The 18,373-nt window shown below is 31.0% G+C and overlaps 1 protein-coding gene across 1 annotated transcript; it reads right to left on the reverse strand.

Annotated features, from left to right (window-relative positions):
- Nucleotides 1–328: 328 nt before the first annotated feature.
- LOC101490287 (thioredoxin-like protein CITRX, chloroplastic) lies at nucleotides 329–6,598 on the reverse strand. Its single transcript, XM_004498631.4, has 4 exons — nucleotides 6,266–6,598; nucleotides 5,496–5,618; nucleotides 2,415–2,495; nucleotides 329–733 (listed from the first exon to the last, which is right to left on the reverse strand). Exons 1-4 carry the CDS (start codon nucleotides 6,479–6,481, stop codon nucleotides 617–619), a joined length of 537 nt encoding a protein of 178 aa, XP_004498688.1. The 5' UTR covers nucleotides 6,482–6,598; the 3' UTR covers nucleotides 329–616.
- Between the last annotated feature and the right edge of the window lie 11,775 nt (nucleotides 6,599–18,373).

An 18,373-nucleotide genomic window follows, 5' to 3' on the forward strand; every position in this document is an offset into this window, starting at 1 on the left:
ATAATCTTTAAATTTGTATTTTAAGTCTAACTCAATTTTTGAACTTATTTATGAAGTGAAAATCACCCCTATTTATAAATACTTACTCTTGGCGGAATTTAGTTCAATCTTTTATTAATCGAAACTTCTTTCGTGATTTTATTTATTTATTGATTTTTTTTTCTCATTTGGATTTCTTTTATGTCACCTCAAGTTATTTTTTTTTTTTTGTGCTTCTTGTTTTTCAACTTAGCTTTGTTAGCGGTACCAATCTAGTTGGGATGTCAGACACAGCTTGTGCAATTTTATAAAAAAAATTAAATAAAAACTCACCTTTTATACGCAAAGATTGTCACTCTCAATAACAAATTTTATATTCGATGGATCGAATACACATCCAATAATGTTACAATGTCTTTCTATTTTCTATTAGACAATCACATGTGATACACTACAACATATGTCGACCTCAAACATTACATAATTTATCATACATTTTATAAACCTCAAAATTCAAATTCATATGAATTGGTTAGCATTTAAATTATGTCCACAAATATGCTACAATTATACCAAACATCATATTGCAAAATCTAGCAACTCCAACTATGAAAAGTGATGAGTAGCCTTAACTGTTTCACATTTCTTTGTCAATGATGTCCCTCATCATTTGTATTGGTATAAGCCCTTCAGTTCTAATAGCATCTTTTTTTGGATCAGGACTAATAAAGAAAAGAGTTGGCAACCCTCTAACCTGAAATACATGAAAAAAGTTCAAGTTTTGTTTAGAACATGTCATATCTAAATTTTGACTCATTTTCGTGCAATGTTCTGCATGTGTTTAGGTTTGTTGCTACTAATTGTACCTTTAATTAAGGGGTCTAATCTAGACTTGAAAGTTGAAGCAAAAATGAATGAAATACTATTTCTTTTTCTTTTTTGATGCAATGAAATACTAATTCTAGTAAGCAAAAGAAGCTAATATGGATATTGGGCCCGTTTGATTAAGAGTTTAAAAAAAGTTATTTTTATAATATTATACTTTTTTGTTATAAAATTATTTTAAAAAAAAATTAAAAAAGCTTTAAATGAAAATTTGGTTTAAATAAGTTATCTTAAAATGATTTTAAATATTTCATCTACTTTCTACAACTTTTTTGGATAATGAAATTTCAAAAAATTATTAAAATGAAAAGCTATTGAGAAACTCTTCATAAAAATCATTTTTGAAAATACCTTTTTAAAACAATGTGATTGTTATTATGTTAAAATATTTAACAATGAATATCTAAGTTATTGAATGTCAAAATTACTTTTTTTAATTGGTAACAAATAAATCTAAAAAATTTATATATTTTCAAGTAAATTTTCATAAAAATCATTTTTAAAAACATAAAGTAAAAATCACTTTTTTAAAATCTTAAACAAACAGACCCATTATCTTGAATGTGACTAATGGGAACTTCTGCATTCATAAATTGAAGTATTTTAGTTAATTTACTTTCTAAACTAATAAATTAACAATCATTTTTCTGAATCAAAAAACTATTTGTCGACTTTTATATTTTAGGAAAGATTATTTCATAAAAAAAAAATTATTGTTTATAAACATTATACTAAATTTTTATATTTTATCGTATAAAATATTCAATATTCACTATTATGAGTAATTAAAATTCAGAAGAAAAAAAATTAAATTTTAATCCATGTGGAATGAAATATAAGCAAAAGTGGTAGTTGAAAGATTGATGTATTTAGTTAAAAATTTATAAAAAAAGTGATATATTTCAAATGACTAAAAATAATTTTTATAAGGACTAAAAACAAAAGTGATATATTTACAGTGACAAAATATATTTAAACCTAAATGTACAAACAATAGGATTATGATGGAAATTGCTTAGACCCCAAGATATGTTTTGGGATAACCATGCAAGTTCACAAGAAAAGTTTACATGATTTTTTTATGGATCTCTATTGAGTATTTGTAAATGTATGCATTGCAAATAAAATAAGTTATTCACACTGGACACACCAACAATTACCTATGTAGCACCGATTTATTCATATTGAATATGCGTTTAGTCTCTGACACATGTCATCGTTAGTGTTGTACTCAGTATTTGTGTAACCAGCAAATGTGGTTACATTCAATCACTTCTATATTTTCAAATTATTACCGATGTTTACATGTCAGTTAATTTGTGTCTCTGTAAGTGCTTCATAGAGGATTACTATGTAATAAATGTATATAAAAAAAAAAAAATCGAAATTGCTTAGACCCCGTGATATATTGTTTTTTTTTCCTCCATATTTTGGGATAATCATGCAAGTTCACAAGTTATTGTAATAAAAGTTCACATAATTTTTTATGGATCTCTATTGAGTATTTTTAATTGTAAATGTATGCATTGTAAACAAAACAAGCACATTACCTGCATGTCGCGTGCGAATTCATACTCGTCATCTGTATCAACCTTAACAATCATCGCATTTTCCTCGTACTCAACTGCAAGCTGCACAAGTTTATTGAAGGTTACTTCTGAGCTTTCAAATCCTCAAATTAATAACCATACTATTAATCGATGAAAAATAAAGAAATGAACATAAAAACATGCAAAGCTTGTTAGTGTAAAAAGTCAGTATGAAAAACAATTGGTCATTATGAGAGAAAGTAAATCACTGAGTTAAAGAATGTTCAGATAAACAGCTTAGTTAAGCTCTTATAGCATAAGCACTTATAATATAAGTGCTTATTTATAAGCAATATCTACAATTTCTATAACAAATAAAATAAAGTCATATTATTTTCATATAAGCTATTTTCATAAGTTATCCTAAAGAGCTTATAGAAATAAGCTAAAAACAACTTATAGACATGTCATAAGTTGTTTTTGTAAACTCTCTTCAACAGTGTCACACACCCCATATACTTAAATTGGCTGTAATTTTCGAAAGATACAAACATTCTAAATAATTGTTGCATCCATAAAAATGAACCAACATGATTATCGGAGCAAAAGTGGGCCAAATGAACGAAAAATAATAGGAGACCAAAATCACGAATTTGTGAAAATAGGGGGACAAAATCTTCAAATACTACATGCGATTCTTGCTTGAGTAAAATTTCAATGCAAGCAGCCCTAGTTGTTGGTTGATGACAGTACTTCTACCCTTTGTTTTTATTTCTGTCCAGTTATGAAGTTGAGCACATTTTCAATTATCAAACTACATTAAATGCAGATAAATCAGTTTGGTATTTTTAGTATCAAATTTCAAGGTCTTTAATGCTTTATGACCTTTCCAAAAGTTCCTTAACTGCAGCTGTTAGAACTTCAAAGGATATATGCGTAAAAGTGTGATGCAATTACAAATTTGAAGTTCTAAACCAACGTTATGTTGGTTAGAGTGGAATTGGACTCGGATCCTTTAAGCAAGGTCGCAGGTTCAAGCCTTGTGAGTGAAAAAAACGTACTTGGGAGGGGAGATCCCACCAAAGGTGGTTTGCCAGATTCCCAAGCCAAAATTAGTCATCGACAAAACTAGAGGATACTTTGCACCAATAACATGATTACAAAAAAGAAAAACAGTGAAGTTGTTAGAAAAGCAATTGATCTATATCATATAAGTAGCCAAATTTGATGCAAAACACTATTTATATGGAATCTCACTGAACAACTCATTTTCATCTCCAATTGCCACTAAACATCTCACTAGTCACATCATAAAAATTCAACCCCGGATGCGTAAGTGGGGAAGATATCAGACATTTTGAAAATTAGGAGATCAAAATCATGAATGGGGCCAAATAGCGGAACCGAAACTATATTTAAGCCAAAACAATATAAGCTTGAGCTCCTTCAAAGAGTATTCAATATGCATGGATCTGTTATGTTACTTCAGGTGTTATCCTCAAAACCTATTAATCGAGAATATGGCACAAGTTCAAGAGTTTTGCTGCATTTGCATGCAACTATAATGCCAGCATCTATTATCAATGCATTCATACAATAACAGCTAAAGCCTTTTCCAACTAGGTTGAGTATCAATGCAGTTATGTGCGGTGAATAATGTAATAGAACATGTTTAGAAGTGATGAAACCATCTTATATAGCCTGGTCACATGAGTAAAGGACCAAATGTTGATGGAATTCTGTTAAGAGTCTCTCTCACATTGGATGAAATAAAGTATAAAAATTAGTAAATAATACCTTAAAAGTCGATTTTGTAGGGTGGAGTTAGGCTTAACCCAAATTCCAAGATGAAATCAAAGTCTATTCAAATTTCGTTGGACCACCCACTATCAGGCTACCCAGATGTCCACTCTTGGGAGTGAGGGATGTGTGTTATAAGTCCCACATTAGATTAGATAAAGCCTAAAAACGACTATATCGATAGGAGGCATCTATCAGACTATAAACCGATTTCGTAGGGTTAAGTTAGACTCAATCCAAATTTTAAGAGAATCAAATTACAGTAGTCACTTAAAAAAAAAAACAGATTAAATATAGGAGCAACAAGTTGCACTTGCAGCTTATCCTAAAAGATTTTACATTCCATATTAGAATACAAATGAGATATAAATATAATACGATAAAAAAAGTTCAAGCCAATGAGTTTTGAATTAGCATACGTTGAATTACTAATATATTTTCTTTTGAAAAGTTTGAATGGGTTTATCCCAATGTGCTACTGTAACGGTGACTGTCTAATCGTGTAATTCCAAGGGACTATGTTCAAATTCAAATCCCCTAAAGAACAGTTTGTGATAGGAACGCGAGCTCAAGAGACACAAAAAACTATGTTATTGATTGAAAATAAATGTATTACAGAAGGAAAACCTCTAAACCATAGAACAAAAGCTCCTCAGAGAAAAGACTTTTCATCTCTGCCAAAACTACAAGATTTCTAACCGAATAATACTGAATCCTCCCCTTGCTGACCATCTCCTTATAAATACCTTTCCTCAACATAAGACATGCAACACAAATGAAAATCTGAAATATAAGACATGCCATTATAGTTATATCTTCCATTAGCATCCAATTATTACAATAACTGTTAGTTTTTATCAACAATAAAGTTGAACCTTGTTGCCATTGCCAATTTAATTTACTTCTAGACAAGTTAAACCCTCCTAGTCTATCTTATTAGGTAAACTGCAGAGACTAATCACTCAAGATAACTGAGATTCATTTAAGAGGTTGACCTTTCTCGATATGTCTGTCAGGGATCGAACCCCTGACCAAATGGTTAAGGAATTTGATCTACTTTTTGGTGAATGCTTATTAACCCAATTCACATCCCCAAATCTATAAAAACTATTAAAGAACTAAAATGGTAATCTTAAACAAAAAGTTCTTTATCGGAGGCCGACATAAGGTTGAAGTGAAACATACATTTCGCTAGCTCAAAAAAATTTGAAACCAAAACATGCAATAGGAAACACATCTTCATAGTCATATTAGAGCAATGGTTAAGCATTTTCTGAATCTACATCAAACTAAACCACATACCATTTCAAGTTCTTGAGCCATTAAGATGCATGGACCACACCATGTCGCGTAAAAATCAATAATAAGAGGAACATTTCTTTCTCCTTTCACCAACTCTTGGATTTCTTGTGCTGATAACTTATTCTGCAAAATCCAAAACAACAAAGCAATGGCATTATAACAACACCAAACATCAATAATTTCATATATATTTCCTTCTTTCTTCTTCTCTAGAGGTCCTATTTTAATAAGCTATAACACAAAATGAAAACCTTGCATTACTAAAACATCAAACTTCAACATGAAACAAGAAAACAATAAAATAAAAACATTTTTTCTCCTTTTCTACATTTCATACCACAGGAAGCTAAAAGGAAACAAAAAATGAATCAAAAAAATATTCTTTTTTATAATATCTTATACTTGAAAGCTAGAGAAAAGGGCTATGACCCAACAAAATTGACAAGCAATAGCATTACTGAAAGATCTAACTTCAACTAATGAAACAAAATAACAGAAAAAAAAAAAATATCAGTTTTTTTTCTTTTCTTCAACTCCTATATACTCCTACACAAAAGGAAGCTAAAATTGAATCCAAAAAAATTACAAGCAATGGCATTACTATAACATCACAGTTCAGCTAATGAAACAAAAAAAAAATCATTTTTTCTTCTTTTTCTTCAACTCCTATATTTATACAATAGGAAGCTAAAAGGAAGCAAAAATTGAAAATAAAAAATAAAAAATTGAGAATTTAAAAATAGAAAACAAAGGTATTAAAAGTGTCATACCACAAGATAATCTTCTCTAACATGTTTTCCATTAGATGGTTTAGAAAGCAACTTTCTAGGAAGTGTGGAGAGAGAAAGAGTTTTATTGTTGAAGTCAGTTGTTGTTGTGAGAGGATAAGAGGAAGGGAGAGAAATAGAAAGAGGTTTGGAAGAAAAGGGTGAAAGAGTTGATAGTATGTGATGATGTGGAAGAGTGTGAGAATGGAAGAGAGCCATTGAGGAATTTGGAGAGTGGAAGAGAAAGAGAGGGTTTTTGAGGGAAGGGGTTTAGTATATCTATCTATCTAGTTGAGATTAAGATAGACTTTCACTTCACTTTGTCTTTAGAGTTAGAGTTCATGTTGAATTCACATAAGTTAAGTTAGGAGATAAGTGTTTTATATATTTTTAAAAAGTGATTTTATTATTTCATAATTTAGAGATTTCAAAAAAATTAAAAATTGTTTTGTTTTTGTATATGCTAGTAAAAATCACTTTTATTAAAAAATTAATTATACAAAATAATTTGTTTGAAAAACTACTTCTTAAAAAATCAGTTTTTAGATTATTTTGTAGATTTTTATTTTTTAAAAACTATAATAAATAAATACAAATATTCAAAAGTGATTATTTTTTTTTTAAAATAATTATTTTATGAAAAATGTTATAAGTGTTTGTTGTTGATGTGTTTAAAATTGATTTTAATTGAATACACTTTGGTTATATTCAACGAAAATTGATTTTTATTTAGATATATATTAATGTAAAATTGAAGCTTTCGAATGCTTAGATCAATTTTAATTTTAGATGTATAATTACTGAAATATATTTGAATATACATATTTTAAAAATAAATTTCTTTTTTTTTAAATAATTATTTAAATTTATATTGCATTGCTAAATATAATTATTTATAGATTCAAACTTGTAAATTAAAGTATTTTTTGTTGTACTCGTTATCTCTGATTTTTATTATTTTATGTTAATTTATTGAATAAAATATTGGCAAATATATTTATTAAGTAAAAGGTAAAAACATGTTAAAAGATAATAAAAAAATTAAAAAATAACTTAATTCCAATTTTTTTTTCCGCTTTATTAAAGGTTAGAGGAGTTTCCGCTGAAAATTCAGAAACGTGGCAGCAATAAGAAGGGTGGTTTGTTTCTTATTGAAGGGGAAAGATGAGAAATTGCAAAGGGCAATTAAGAATTGATTTCAACTTGAAAGTTAAAAATAATTGCTACAACTACAATTGATTTCAACTTGAAAGTTAAAAATAATTGCTACAACTACAATTGATTTCAGGATTCAAAATCTATTCAAATCTGGTTTAAACGTCATAAACACATTCAATATAAGGGATATAAAGTTAACTTAATAATTAAAATAATAAAAGAATCGCAAATTTGATTTTCACGGTAGCAAAATACTAAAGAATATTAATGATAATAATTATTAATATTGACCGTTACAACTACAAAAACAATAAAAAATTGTTTGACCTAATAAAATCAAACAATCACTTAGATTTTTCACTTCAGTTTGAAAGAATCTGTATTTTTTTTTCTTAATGTAAATAAAATAAAACAAATTTAAATTAAAAGAAACACATTTACTCAAATAAGTAAATAAAAAAACATGTCTTATATAGTTAGAAATAACCATAACTATAATTAAAATTTACGATGAAATCATATATAAAACTACATTCGTTTTTTTTTTTGTAAAAGACAATTATATCAATAAAAATTAATTTATTTAATTTATTATCGACTAAATACATCAATTTTTATTAATTTAATTGTCTCTTATAAAAATATGGATGAAGTATCACTCTACAACATTTGTAAATGAAAGAAGAAATTGTATAACTTATTTTCCAAAATAAAAGCATCACAAATTTATCAACTCAATTTGAAACGCAAATTTGAATAAAATATCGTATAATTAACGAATTTGTCTCATCTAAAGTGAAAAGTTGATAAAATTAGTAAATCTATGATTGATATTATAATCATCCATGATTGATCATGCATTTGTACATAATATCAAACAATTATTTATTCATAAATAGTTGCTATGACTTATTTTATTCTTTAATGAAGTCAAATTTCTAAGAATTTGTTTGCAAGTTAAAAGGAGAAGGCAGAGTTTTGAAGAAAAAAAAAATGAATGAGCAAATGGAAGGAACAAAGAGCTTTATCAGGATAAAGTGTTGAGGAGTTTGTTTTCATTCATAATACAAAATTCTCTATTTTAAGGAAACTAAGAAATTTTATTGGAGAATTTTGGAGTGTTTAGATCAATTTTTCAAATCATTTTCATGTTGTTATGATATTAAATTAAATATATATTAATTATAAACATTTTCTTGTCATTCTTTATGGTGTCACTCTCTTAAAAAAGTGTTATAAAAAAATATATTTAAATTTCTCTATTTCCCCCTCCCTCCAAAGCTCTTTCTTCCCCTCTCGTTCAAACTTTCAAACAAAACCTAAGTTTGATTGCAAGTTGAAATTTGTATGGTTTTGGAGGGATAAGTCTATATATTTGATCTTTTTAAAAGTTGATAGAACAATATGATAAATGAACATATAAAATATCATGTTGTTCTTTTAATTTTTATTTAAATATCGAATATATATTAAAATATAAACTTAATCATCCAAAATTCTCCACTTCAAAAATCAACTAGCAAACATACCTCAAGTAACCTACCTAATCACATGGTTAGTGTCAGGACTTAAGTCATAAGTGTTAGATAATATTATTATATATTAGTAGTAAGGGTATTTTAGACAATTCTATTCTTTTATATATATACTCATTGTAACCCTATTAACTTTAGTTTTGGTTCATTATATGTTATGAAACCCTAGAGTGGTTGTTTCTCTTCTTCCTCTTTCTTCCTCTTTTCACTGTTAACATGGTATCAAAGAGCTTTGGTTGATTTTGGGATCTACCGTAGAGAAGAGAGAGACTATTTTGATAGGAAAGACAACCACCAAAAGAGAAAAGAGAAGAGTAACCCTATTCCCGATTTTGTTAAATCAGTCTCAGAAAAACATTGATTGCGCATTCGTTAACCGTTGGATCGGGCTGATTTTTGGACAGCAGGTTCGTAACATTTAGATCTTCGTATTCAACGGTCGGATCGGCGAAACGACGTCTGGAGAGGGAGAAATAGGACTCGCACAACACCAGATTATACCTAATTTATTTTGTCTCAGTGATTGTATTTGTCGTATTTTCCTGTCATTATTTGTTATGGCTGATGCTAAGGATGACTATCTTCAAGCACATTGTCTGAAATTGGGGAGAACACATAAGAATAATTTTAAGGGGTCATCGTCCAATGTTGTTGCTTCTGCTCCTCCTACCATTGGCTCTAGTTCTGGTTCTGTATACCCATCTGAGATTGCTTCTCAAATATCTGATATTGCAGAACAGCTTCAAAAACTTCTTGCCACTCAATCACATGCCATGTTTGCCACCTCTTCTAAAGGTTTGAACTCCTCTGGTATGTCAGGTATATCTCCTTCCATATGGATTCTTGATTCGGGAGCATCTCATCATATGACATACGATAATAAATCTTTTGTGTCTGTGAAACCTGTCTCGTCTGTGTCGGTTATGACTGCTGATGGCACTCCTATGCCACTAGCAGGCGTTGGTTCTGTCTCCACACCTAACATGTCTCTTTCTGATGTTTATTATATTCCTAATCTTACTTTGAGTCTTGCTTCTGTTAGTCAAATATGTGATCTCGGCTATTCGGTTATGTTTTCTTCCACTTCTTGTTGTGTGCAGGATCCACATTCCGGGAGAATGATTGGAACAGGTCATAGACAAGGGGGACTTTATGTTTTGGATGACCTGCGACTCCCAGATACTGCAGCCTCCATAACTACTACTAACTTATTATCTAGTTTTCGGTTGAATTCCTTATCTTCTAGTTTTTATCTATGGGTTATTCGGTTACGTTTTCTTCCACTTCTTGTTGTGTGCAGGATCCACATTCTGGGAGGCTGATTGGGACAGGCCATAGACAGGGGGGACTTTACGTTTTGGATGAACTACGACTCCCAGATATTGCAGCCTCAACAACTACTGCTGACTTATTATCTAGTTTTCGCTTGAATTCATTATCTTCTAGTTTTTATTTATGGCATTCTCGCCTTGGACATGTTTCTGCTTCTAGATTAAAATATTTGGCTTCTACTGGAGCCTTAGGAAAGTTAAAACCCTGTGATATCTCAGATTGTTGTGGTTGTAAACTTGCTAAATTTCCAGCTTTACCGTTTAGTAAAAGTGTTTCCGTTTCATATGCGCCTTTTGATTTAGTTCACTCTGATGTTTGGGGTCCATCACCGGTGCTCACCAAAGGTGGATCTAGATATTATGTTTCGTTTATTGATGATTACACTCGTTATTGTTGGGTTTATCTTATGAAAAATCGGTCTGAATTTTTTGACATTTATCATATATTTCGTGCAATGGTCAAAACTCAACATAATTCTGTTATAAAGTGTTTTCGTTGTGATTTAGGTGGTGAATATACCTCTAATAAATTTTCTGAATTACTTGCTTATGATGGCACTCGCCACCAAACATCTTGTACTGATACTCCTCAACAAAATGGAGTTGCTGAAAGGAAACATCGTCACATTATAGAGACTGCTCGTTCCCTTTTGTTGTCCGCTTCAGTTCCTAGTGAGTTTTGGGGAGAAGCAGTTCTTACTGCTGTTCATGCTATTAATAGAATTCCATCCTCTATCATATCAGGTTTGTCTCCCTTTGAAAAATTATATGCTTCTACCCCTGATTACTATTCTTTGAAAGTTTTTGGTTCTACTTGTTTTGTTCTTCGCCCTCAAGTAGAGCGCAGTAAGTTGTCTTCTCGTTCAGCCATGTGTGTTTTTCTTGGTTATGGGGATGTCAAAAATGTTATCGTTGTTATGATTCTCGTGTAGGAAAACTTTATGTATCTCGTAATGTTGTTTTTCTTGAGCACATTCCTTTTTACTCTGTTTCCTCTGATTCGCAGATTACTAAGAGTTCTGAACTAACCCATATTGATCCGTTTGGTCCTAATGATAGCGCTTCTAGTGATTGTACTATTGAGAATTGCAGGACAAATACTACTACTCCACATGATGACATCCCTCTTGTCCCCCCGGCTGTCCAACCACCTCCTGCGATTGTTGATCCTCCTCGTTACCCCTCTCGTCAACGTAAGTCTACTCAGTTACCTGATTTTGTCTATTCCACTTACTCAACTTCGTTTGTTTCTTTCTTAACCTTTATTCACAGTTTGTCTGAGCCCTCTTCCTATAAAGAGGTTGTTCTTGATCCTCTTTGGCAGCAGGCTATGGCAGAAGAACTTTCTGCATTGCACAAAACCAATACTTGGGAATTAGTACCTCTTCCTCCTGGAAAACGTGTTATTGGGTCTCGTTATGTATACAAGATCAAAACTAAGTCTGATGGGTCAGTTGAGCGCTACAAAGCACGTCTTATTGCTAAGGGTTTCTCTCAACAATATGGTATGGATTATGAAGAAACTTTTGCTCCTGTAGCCAAGATGACCACTATTCGTACTCTTATTGCAGTTGCATCTATTCGTCAATGGCATATTTCTCAAATGGATGTCAAAAATGCTTTTTTAAATGGTGAGCTTCATGAAGAAGTCTATATGGTCCCTCCACAAGGAGTTTCTCATAATCAAGGGGAAGTATGTAAGTTAAAAAAGGCTCTATATGGTCTTAAACAGGCTCCTCGAGCTTGGTTTGAGAAATTCTCTACTGTGATCACTTCTCTTGGTTTTTGCTCTAGTGAACATGATTCTGCATTGTTTATAAGGTCCACCACTTATGGTCGCATTATACTTTCTCTATATGTTGATGATATGATTATTACAGGTGATGATGTTAGTGGAATCAATGAGTTGAAATTGCAGTTAGCCAAACAGTTTGAGATGAAGGACTTGGGAACTCTTCGCTATTTCTTGGGGATTGAAGTTGCCTACTCTCCTAGAGGATACCCTCTTTCTCAATCCAAGTACATTGCCAACATTCTTGATCAGGCTCGTCTTTCTGATACTAGATCAGCAGATACTCCTCTTGAGTTGAATGTGAAATATGCTCCTTCGGATGGTGTTCCTTTACCAGATTCCACTTTGTATCGTACTTTGGTTGGCAGCTTAGTGTATCTTACGATTACCAGACCTGACATTGCTTATGTTGTTTATGTTGTTAGTCAATTTGTTGTCTCTCCCACTACAGTACATTGGGCAGCAGTTATTCGGATTCTTCGTTATCTTCGAGGAACTCAATTTCAAAGTCTTCTCTTTCCATCGTCATCCTCATTAGAGTTACGAGCTTATTCTGATGCTGATTGGGCTGGTGACATCATAGATCGTAAATCCACCACAGGGTTCTTTATCTTTCTTGGAGACTCTCTTATTTCTTGGAAGAGTAAGAAACAAGATATTGTCTCTCGCTCCTCTACAGAAGCTGAGTATCGTGCTATGGCATCCACTACCGCTGAAATAATTTGGTTGCGTTGGCTTTTGTCTGATATGGGTATCTCTCTTTATGAGCCAACTCCAATGCACTGCGATAACAAGAGTGCTATTCAAATTGCTCACAACTCGGTCTTTCATGAACGCACCAAACACATTGAGATTGATTATCATTTTACTCGTCATCATCTTCGGCATGGAACTATTACTCTACCGTTTGTTTCTTCTTCTTTACAGATTGCTGATTTGTTTACAAAGATGCATTCCATTAAACGTTTTCGTTTTTTAGTTGACAATCTCTCGATGCTCCATGTTAATGCATCGTGAGTTTGAGGGGAGATGTTAGATAATATTATTATATATTAGTAGTAAGGGTATTTTAGACAACTCTATTCTTTTATATATATACTCATTGTAACCCTATTAACTTTAGTTTTGGTTCATTATATGTTATGAAACTCTAGAGTGGTTGTTTCTCTTATTCCTCTTTCTTCCTCTTTTCATTGTTAACAATAAGTAGAGTTCAACTCAAAAGACTAATTCACGAGATCGTAAAAGTCTCATTGTTGAAATATCACATTGAACACTTTTATTTATTCAAACGTGAGACTTCTAACCGATAAAGTCTAATTCAAATGTAAGAATCAACTTCTCTTGAGTTGGAGCAACTTCATTATTTATTAAAGAAGAAGAAAGAACTCCCAAATCTTGCATAAGAGAATTAAGCATGTTTGAAACTTCATCGATCCTAGTTTAGTTCAAATATACGGAAGAAATTTTGGAGGTTTCTCCTTCTACTTCTTTATATTCTCAAAAGTCCATAAATTCCTATTTCTTTTGATTTTAACCCTCTTCGGACTAACCAATACAAACGAGATTTGTCCAAAGTAACCTCGAACGTGCAAATACTAATTTATAAACTTTTAGAATTTTTCAACACTTTTAGATTAGTCAACTAGAGACGTAAAATATAAATTTAAAGATCTTTTACTTCTTTGGACTAATTCAAAGGTGTAAAAAAAGTTTGAAAATTTTAAATTAACATTTACTTCTTTGGATTGATCGATCTAAATAAAGCTCATCCAGATCAGTTAACTCAAATTTTTTGAAAATATACAAAAGTGAGAGAATAAACATTCAGATATTTTTGCTATATTATGGACTACAAAATTAGTCTATTAATAGAAAATTGAATTTTGTACCACCACAATTAGAATTATACCCCCTCCAAATATAAAAAAAAAAAAAAAAACTCAATTTGCTCCCTTTTATTTTTATTCAATCAAAGGTAAAAAAAAATTTACTCTAAAATTTTACCTCCTCATCAAAATTTTCGATAATTAAATTGTTTCTCCTAAAAGTCCGGTACATAAATTAATAATACTAGAAATTTCAAGTCATAAATTTTTTGTTAGTATAAATTGTGTACCGGGAATTTTGCCAACAACATTTTTGGTATACTATTTGTTCTATTGAGAATTTTGTGCCTTGAAATTTTCGGTAGTTAATTTTATTCTATTATAGATTTCAAAATTTGTACGTAGTTTGTTTCTTTCGATTTTTTATAACTTTTTTTAAGTAAGGATGGAAAAAACACTATTATGTATAGATTTAACTGAACCATTCACAACTGATCAAATTTTTGAGTCACGAGAAGCTTTCATATCATGGGCAATAGAAGTTGACCGACAAAATCGAGTAACTGTTATTATTACTTGCTCTAACATAGAGACCGGAAAGAGAGAAGTGAAGTCAAAATAAATTCTCGATTGTGATAGAGGTGAAAATATAAGTCAAATAAAAGTAACTTAGTGACTTCAACTAAAAGGTGTGGTTTCCGGTTTCAACTTAGATCGGGACAATTGAAGAATGATGAGGGTTGTATTATTAGTTTAATGTGTAGACTTCAAAACCATGAGTTGCTCTTTCTTCTTTTCTCAACGACGACTCTCCTATTAAATTGTGTAGGAGATCGAACTCAAGAATGTTCCACATTATTTTTTCGCTCTTTTAATACTCACTGGAAAAAAATTGAATGAAAAAATATAAAAAAATAAAAATAAAATGTTGTACCGGAAATATAAGAAAATGAAATTTCTGGTAGTTATTTTTAATACCAAAATTGTGAAAAATAAAATTTTCATGAGTTTCAACCGGAAATTTGAAATTTAAATTTCTAGTAGTTATTTTTTAATACCAGAAATTTCATTATTTTTCAATTCCAGAAATTTCAAAAATAAAATTATCGGTTGAGAACAACTACCGAATTTTCAAAATTTTGATGAAATTAATTCTCTGAAATTTCATGAAATTTCATGAAATTTCCGGTAACAGAATCTTAAAAAAAAAAATACTTTTTTTGAATTTGTTTTAGCTTTTTACTGTATACTTAAGGATACTTTAGTAAGTTAAGTGATAAAAAAAATTAAATAAATGATATAAATTTAATTGTGAAGTATAAAATCTAATTTTCCTTCTAATATGAGAAAAGGTGTGGCTGTTAAAATGGGCCAAAATGCTATTATTGTCTTCAACTATGGGCTAAAATGCTATGATTGTCTTCAACTATGGGCCAAAATGCTATTATGTCTTCAACTATTAAGTCCAAATACCCTTTATCAGCACATGAATTATTGAGTAACTTTACAGTCTCCACCGTATATCGATTAATTTAATAGAAATACAATTTTTTTGGTATTTTCATTATCAATATATCCGTTTTCTATAAATTTTGGTAACTTCCTATGATATTTACTAAGCTACAAAATTTTGCTATATCCTAATCAATAAAACACTTAAATCCAAAACTTATCTTTTAGATAAAAATTAAATTCATTAATACTTAAATAAAAATAGTACAATTAGATCTAATGATTAAGAAAACAAAAATAAGTTAATGAAATTAATCAAATCAAAAATTTAATTCCAACAATTAAATTAATATCTTCCACGACTTAATGGTCAAGAATAATGTAAGATTTTTAATATCATTCATCTTCGAAAATTGATAGTCACTAGTTTTTGCTCATATCGATTATGTGGTCTCTGACATGACCAATCTAACCAGGTGTTGATATGTCATCTGTAAGGTTGAGGGAATGTCGAATTTGGTAGTAGTCTCCATAAGCTCATTGTTCAAAATATGACACAGACAAAATAAATTATTTGTCTATGTCACCACTACACCAAGATGAGAAAACAAAAACGTCACACCACGATGACGAATAAATCAACGATGCACTCACATGACAAAATCATAGACAAAAGTAGAAGGAAAAAAAAAAACTAAATCTATGTGAAAAACCACTTATTTAAATAGAAGAGGATAATAAAATAACTTAGATGAGTAATTTTTGACACAAAAAATGGCTCTAAGTCATCCCTCTAATAGAAGAAAAGAAATAGAACCTATGTTATTTTTTTTTATTATTTAAAAAAAAAAAGAGAGTAAAAAAGGTGTTCGTTGGACTCAATTTTGATCATATTGTTTTCTAATAATCCCTTTCGGCTCAACTCATGTTCAAGCTTCCAATTTAATTTAAATAAATTACAAATCAAAGAATAAAACAAAATAAATTGAAAAGTGGGCTAATAAAATTTGGGTGCAACCGGTGTCTCTCTTTAATTATATTTTATTAGAAAATGTGAATAACAATTATTTTTTATTTTCACCGTAAAATATAAATAAATAAAAAGATACAAATTTTGTTTTCAACTACATTGAAAATGAATTACTCGTGAGTTTAAACTCAAAATATGTTGGATAAGTAAATAATGAATTGAGATACGATAATGAGGAATTAACACTTGACATATAAATTGAAAAGGAAAAATGATCAATCAACACTTGACACATCAATAGAAAAATAGTAAAGAAAAATCACCCCTAAGTTTGGTACCAACATAATGATCTAAAAAGTGATAATGAGAGATCAACACTTGACGCATTGATCGAAAAATATTATTGAAGGATCACTTCAATGTTGGGTATTGACGTAGTTATCAAAAAGTGATAACAAGATATTAATACTTACACATTGATTAGAAAACATTAAAGAAGGGTCACTACCAGATTATGTATTGACGCAGTGATCTAAAAGCGACAACAAGATATCAACACTTGATGCATCGATCAGACAAAAATATGGAAATATTATCATCAAGTCGGGTACTGATGTGGTAATCTAAAAGCAATAAAAAGATATCAACAATTGGTGCATTGATCACACAAAAATAAGGAAGGATTACCCGAGTAGTGACATAGTACTCATAAAACAATAAAGAGAAACCAACATTTGACACATTGATCGAACAAAAAAAAAAAAAGAAGGATGATAGGATTGCTAGTCAAGCAAGGCTTCCTATTAGGAAGGTGTATGAGAGAAGGAATCGAGCTTAATATATATGTTGTTAGTTATGTTAATTGTTGAGTTGTGCCAGCTGAAAATCCTAACTGATTAGTTAGGATGGTTAGTATAAATAACATAAGCTTAGTCTTCAATAGGTAGGCAGTTAGAGAGTTAATTGGTTGGAACTGAATTGCAGGGCAATTCAGTTCGCATATCTGTAACTGTTTCTCTATTAATTTTTGTCAGTTTCAATAATACATTTTTGAGAGAAACCCTTCTTGATTTTCTTTATTTCATCTATTCTATTCATTTTTCTTCAGTTTTACATTCCAGTTCTAACACTGGTATCAGAGCACTGATTTGGTGCCCTAATTTTGCTTCCTTCTACTACGCATTGCATGAAGACAAGAAGCATGGTGAGAGATTCGAGTGATTGGGAGCAAGAGCGCGAGGAATGACACACACAATTAGAGTTGGCAGAGGCACGCGCCAAACTTACGGAGGATCAATTGGCTGCACTCATGGCCAAAATTGATTCCAACGGTGGCGGGACTGTTCACAAGGAATAAGCAGAGACCAGTGGCAATGGTGGTAGATCCTTGGGTGACCACGTTGAGCGCGACCGGTGGAGGAAGCTGGAGATCCCTATTTTCGTAGGCGATGATGCGTATAGTTGGACGCACCGTTTGGAACGATACTTTGATTTGCGAAGCGTTCCTAAGGAGGAGAAGTTGTGTGCCACTTTGGTGGCCATGGAGGGTAGAGCACTAAGCTGGTATCGCTGGTGGGCTAGGTGCAATCTTGAACCAACTTGGGACGGGTTCAAGCTGGCGGTGGTTCACAGATTTCAACCTTTAATGGTACAAAATCCCTTTAAGTTGTTGCTGGCACTCAATAAAACAAGGATGATGGTGGAATTTGTGGAGGAGTTTGAGAAATATGTTGGAGCTTTGAAGGCCAATGATCAAGAATTTGCACGAGGAATTTTCATGAATGGCTTGAAAGAGGAAATATAAGTGGAGGTAAAACTTTATGAATTAAAGTCTCTTTCTGATTTAATTCAAAAGTCTATTATGATTGAGGAGAAGAATCTGGTTTGGACTAAGAAAGGAACCAACAATTTCACTAAGCCAACTACTATTTCTAAGGCTAGTTCTTACACAAAGACTATGACGGTAGATACTAAGCCTTGGTTAGATAAGAAAACTGAGGGTGGTACCTCTGTTACTAATATGGTAAGTGTTCAGTCTAGGGAA

This window comes from Cicer arietinum, chromosome 5 (genome assembly GCF_000331145.2).
Source record: "Cicer arietinum cultivar CDC Frontier isolate Library 1 chromosome 5, Cicar.CDCFrontier_v2.0, whole genome shotgun sequence".
In the NCBI taxonomy this organism is placed as follows: Eukaryota; Viridiplantae; Streptophyta; class Magnoliopsida; order Fabales; family Fabaceae; genus Cicer; species Cicer arietinum.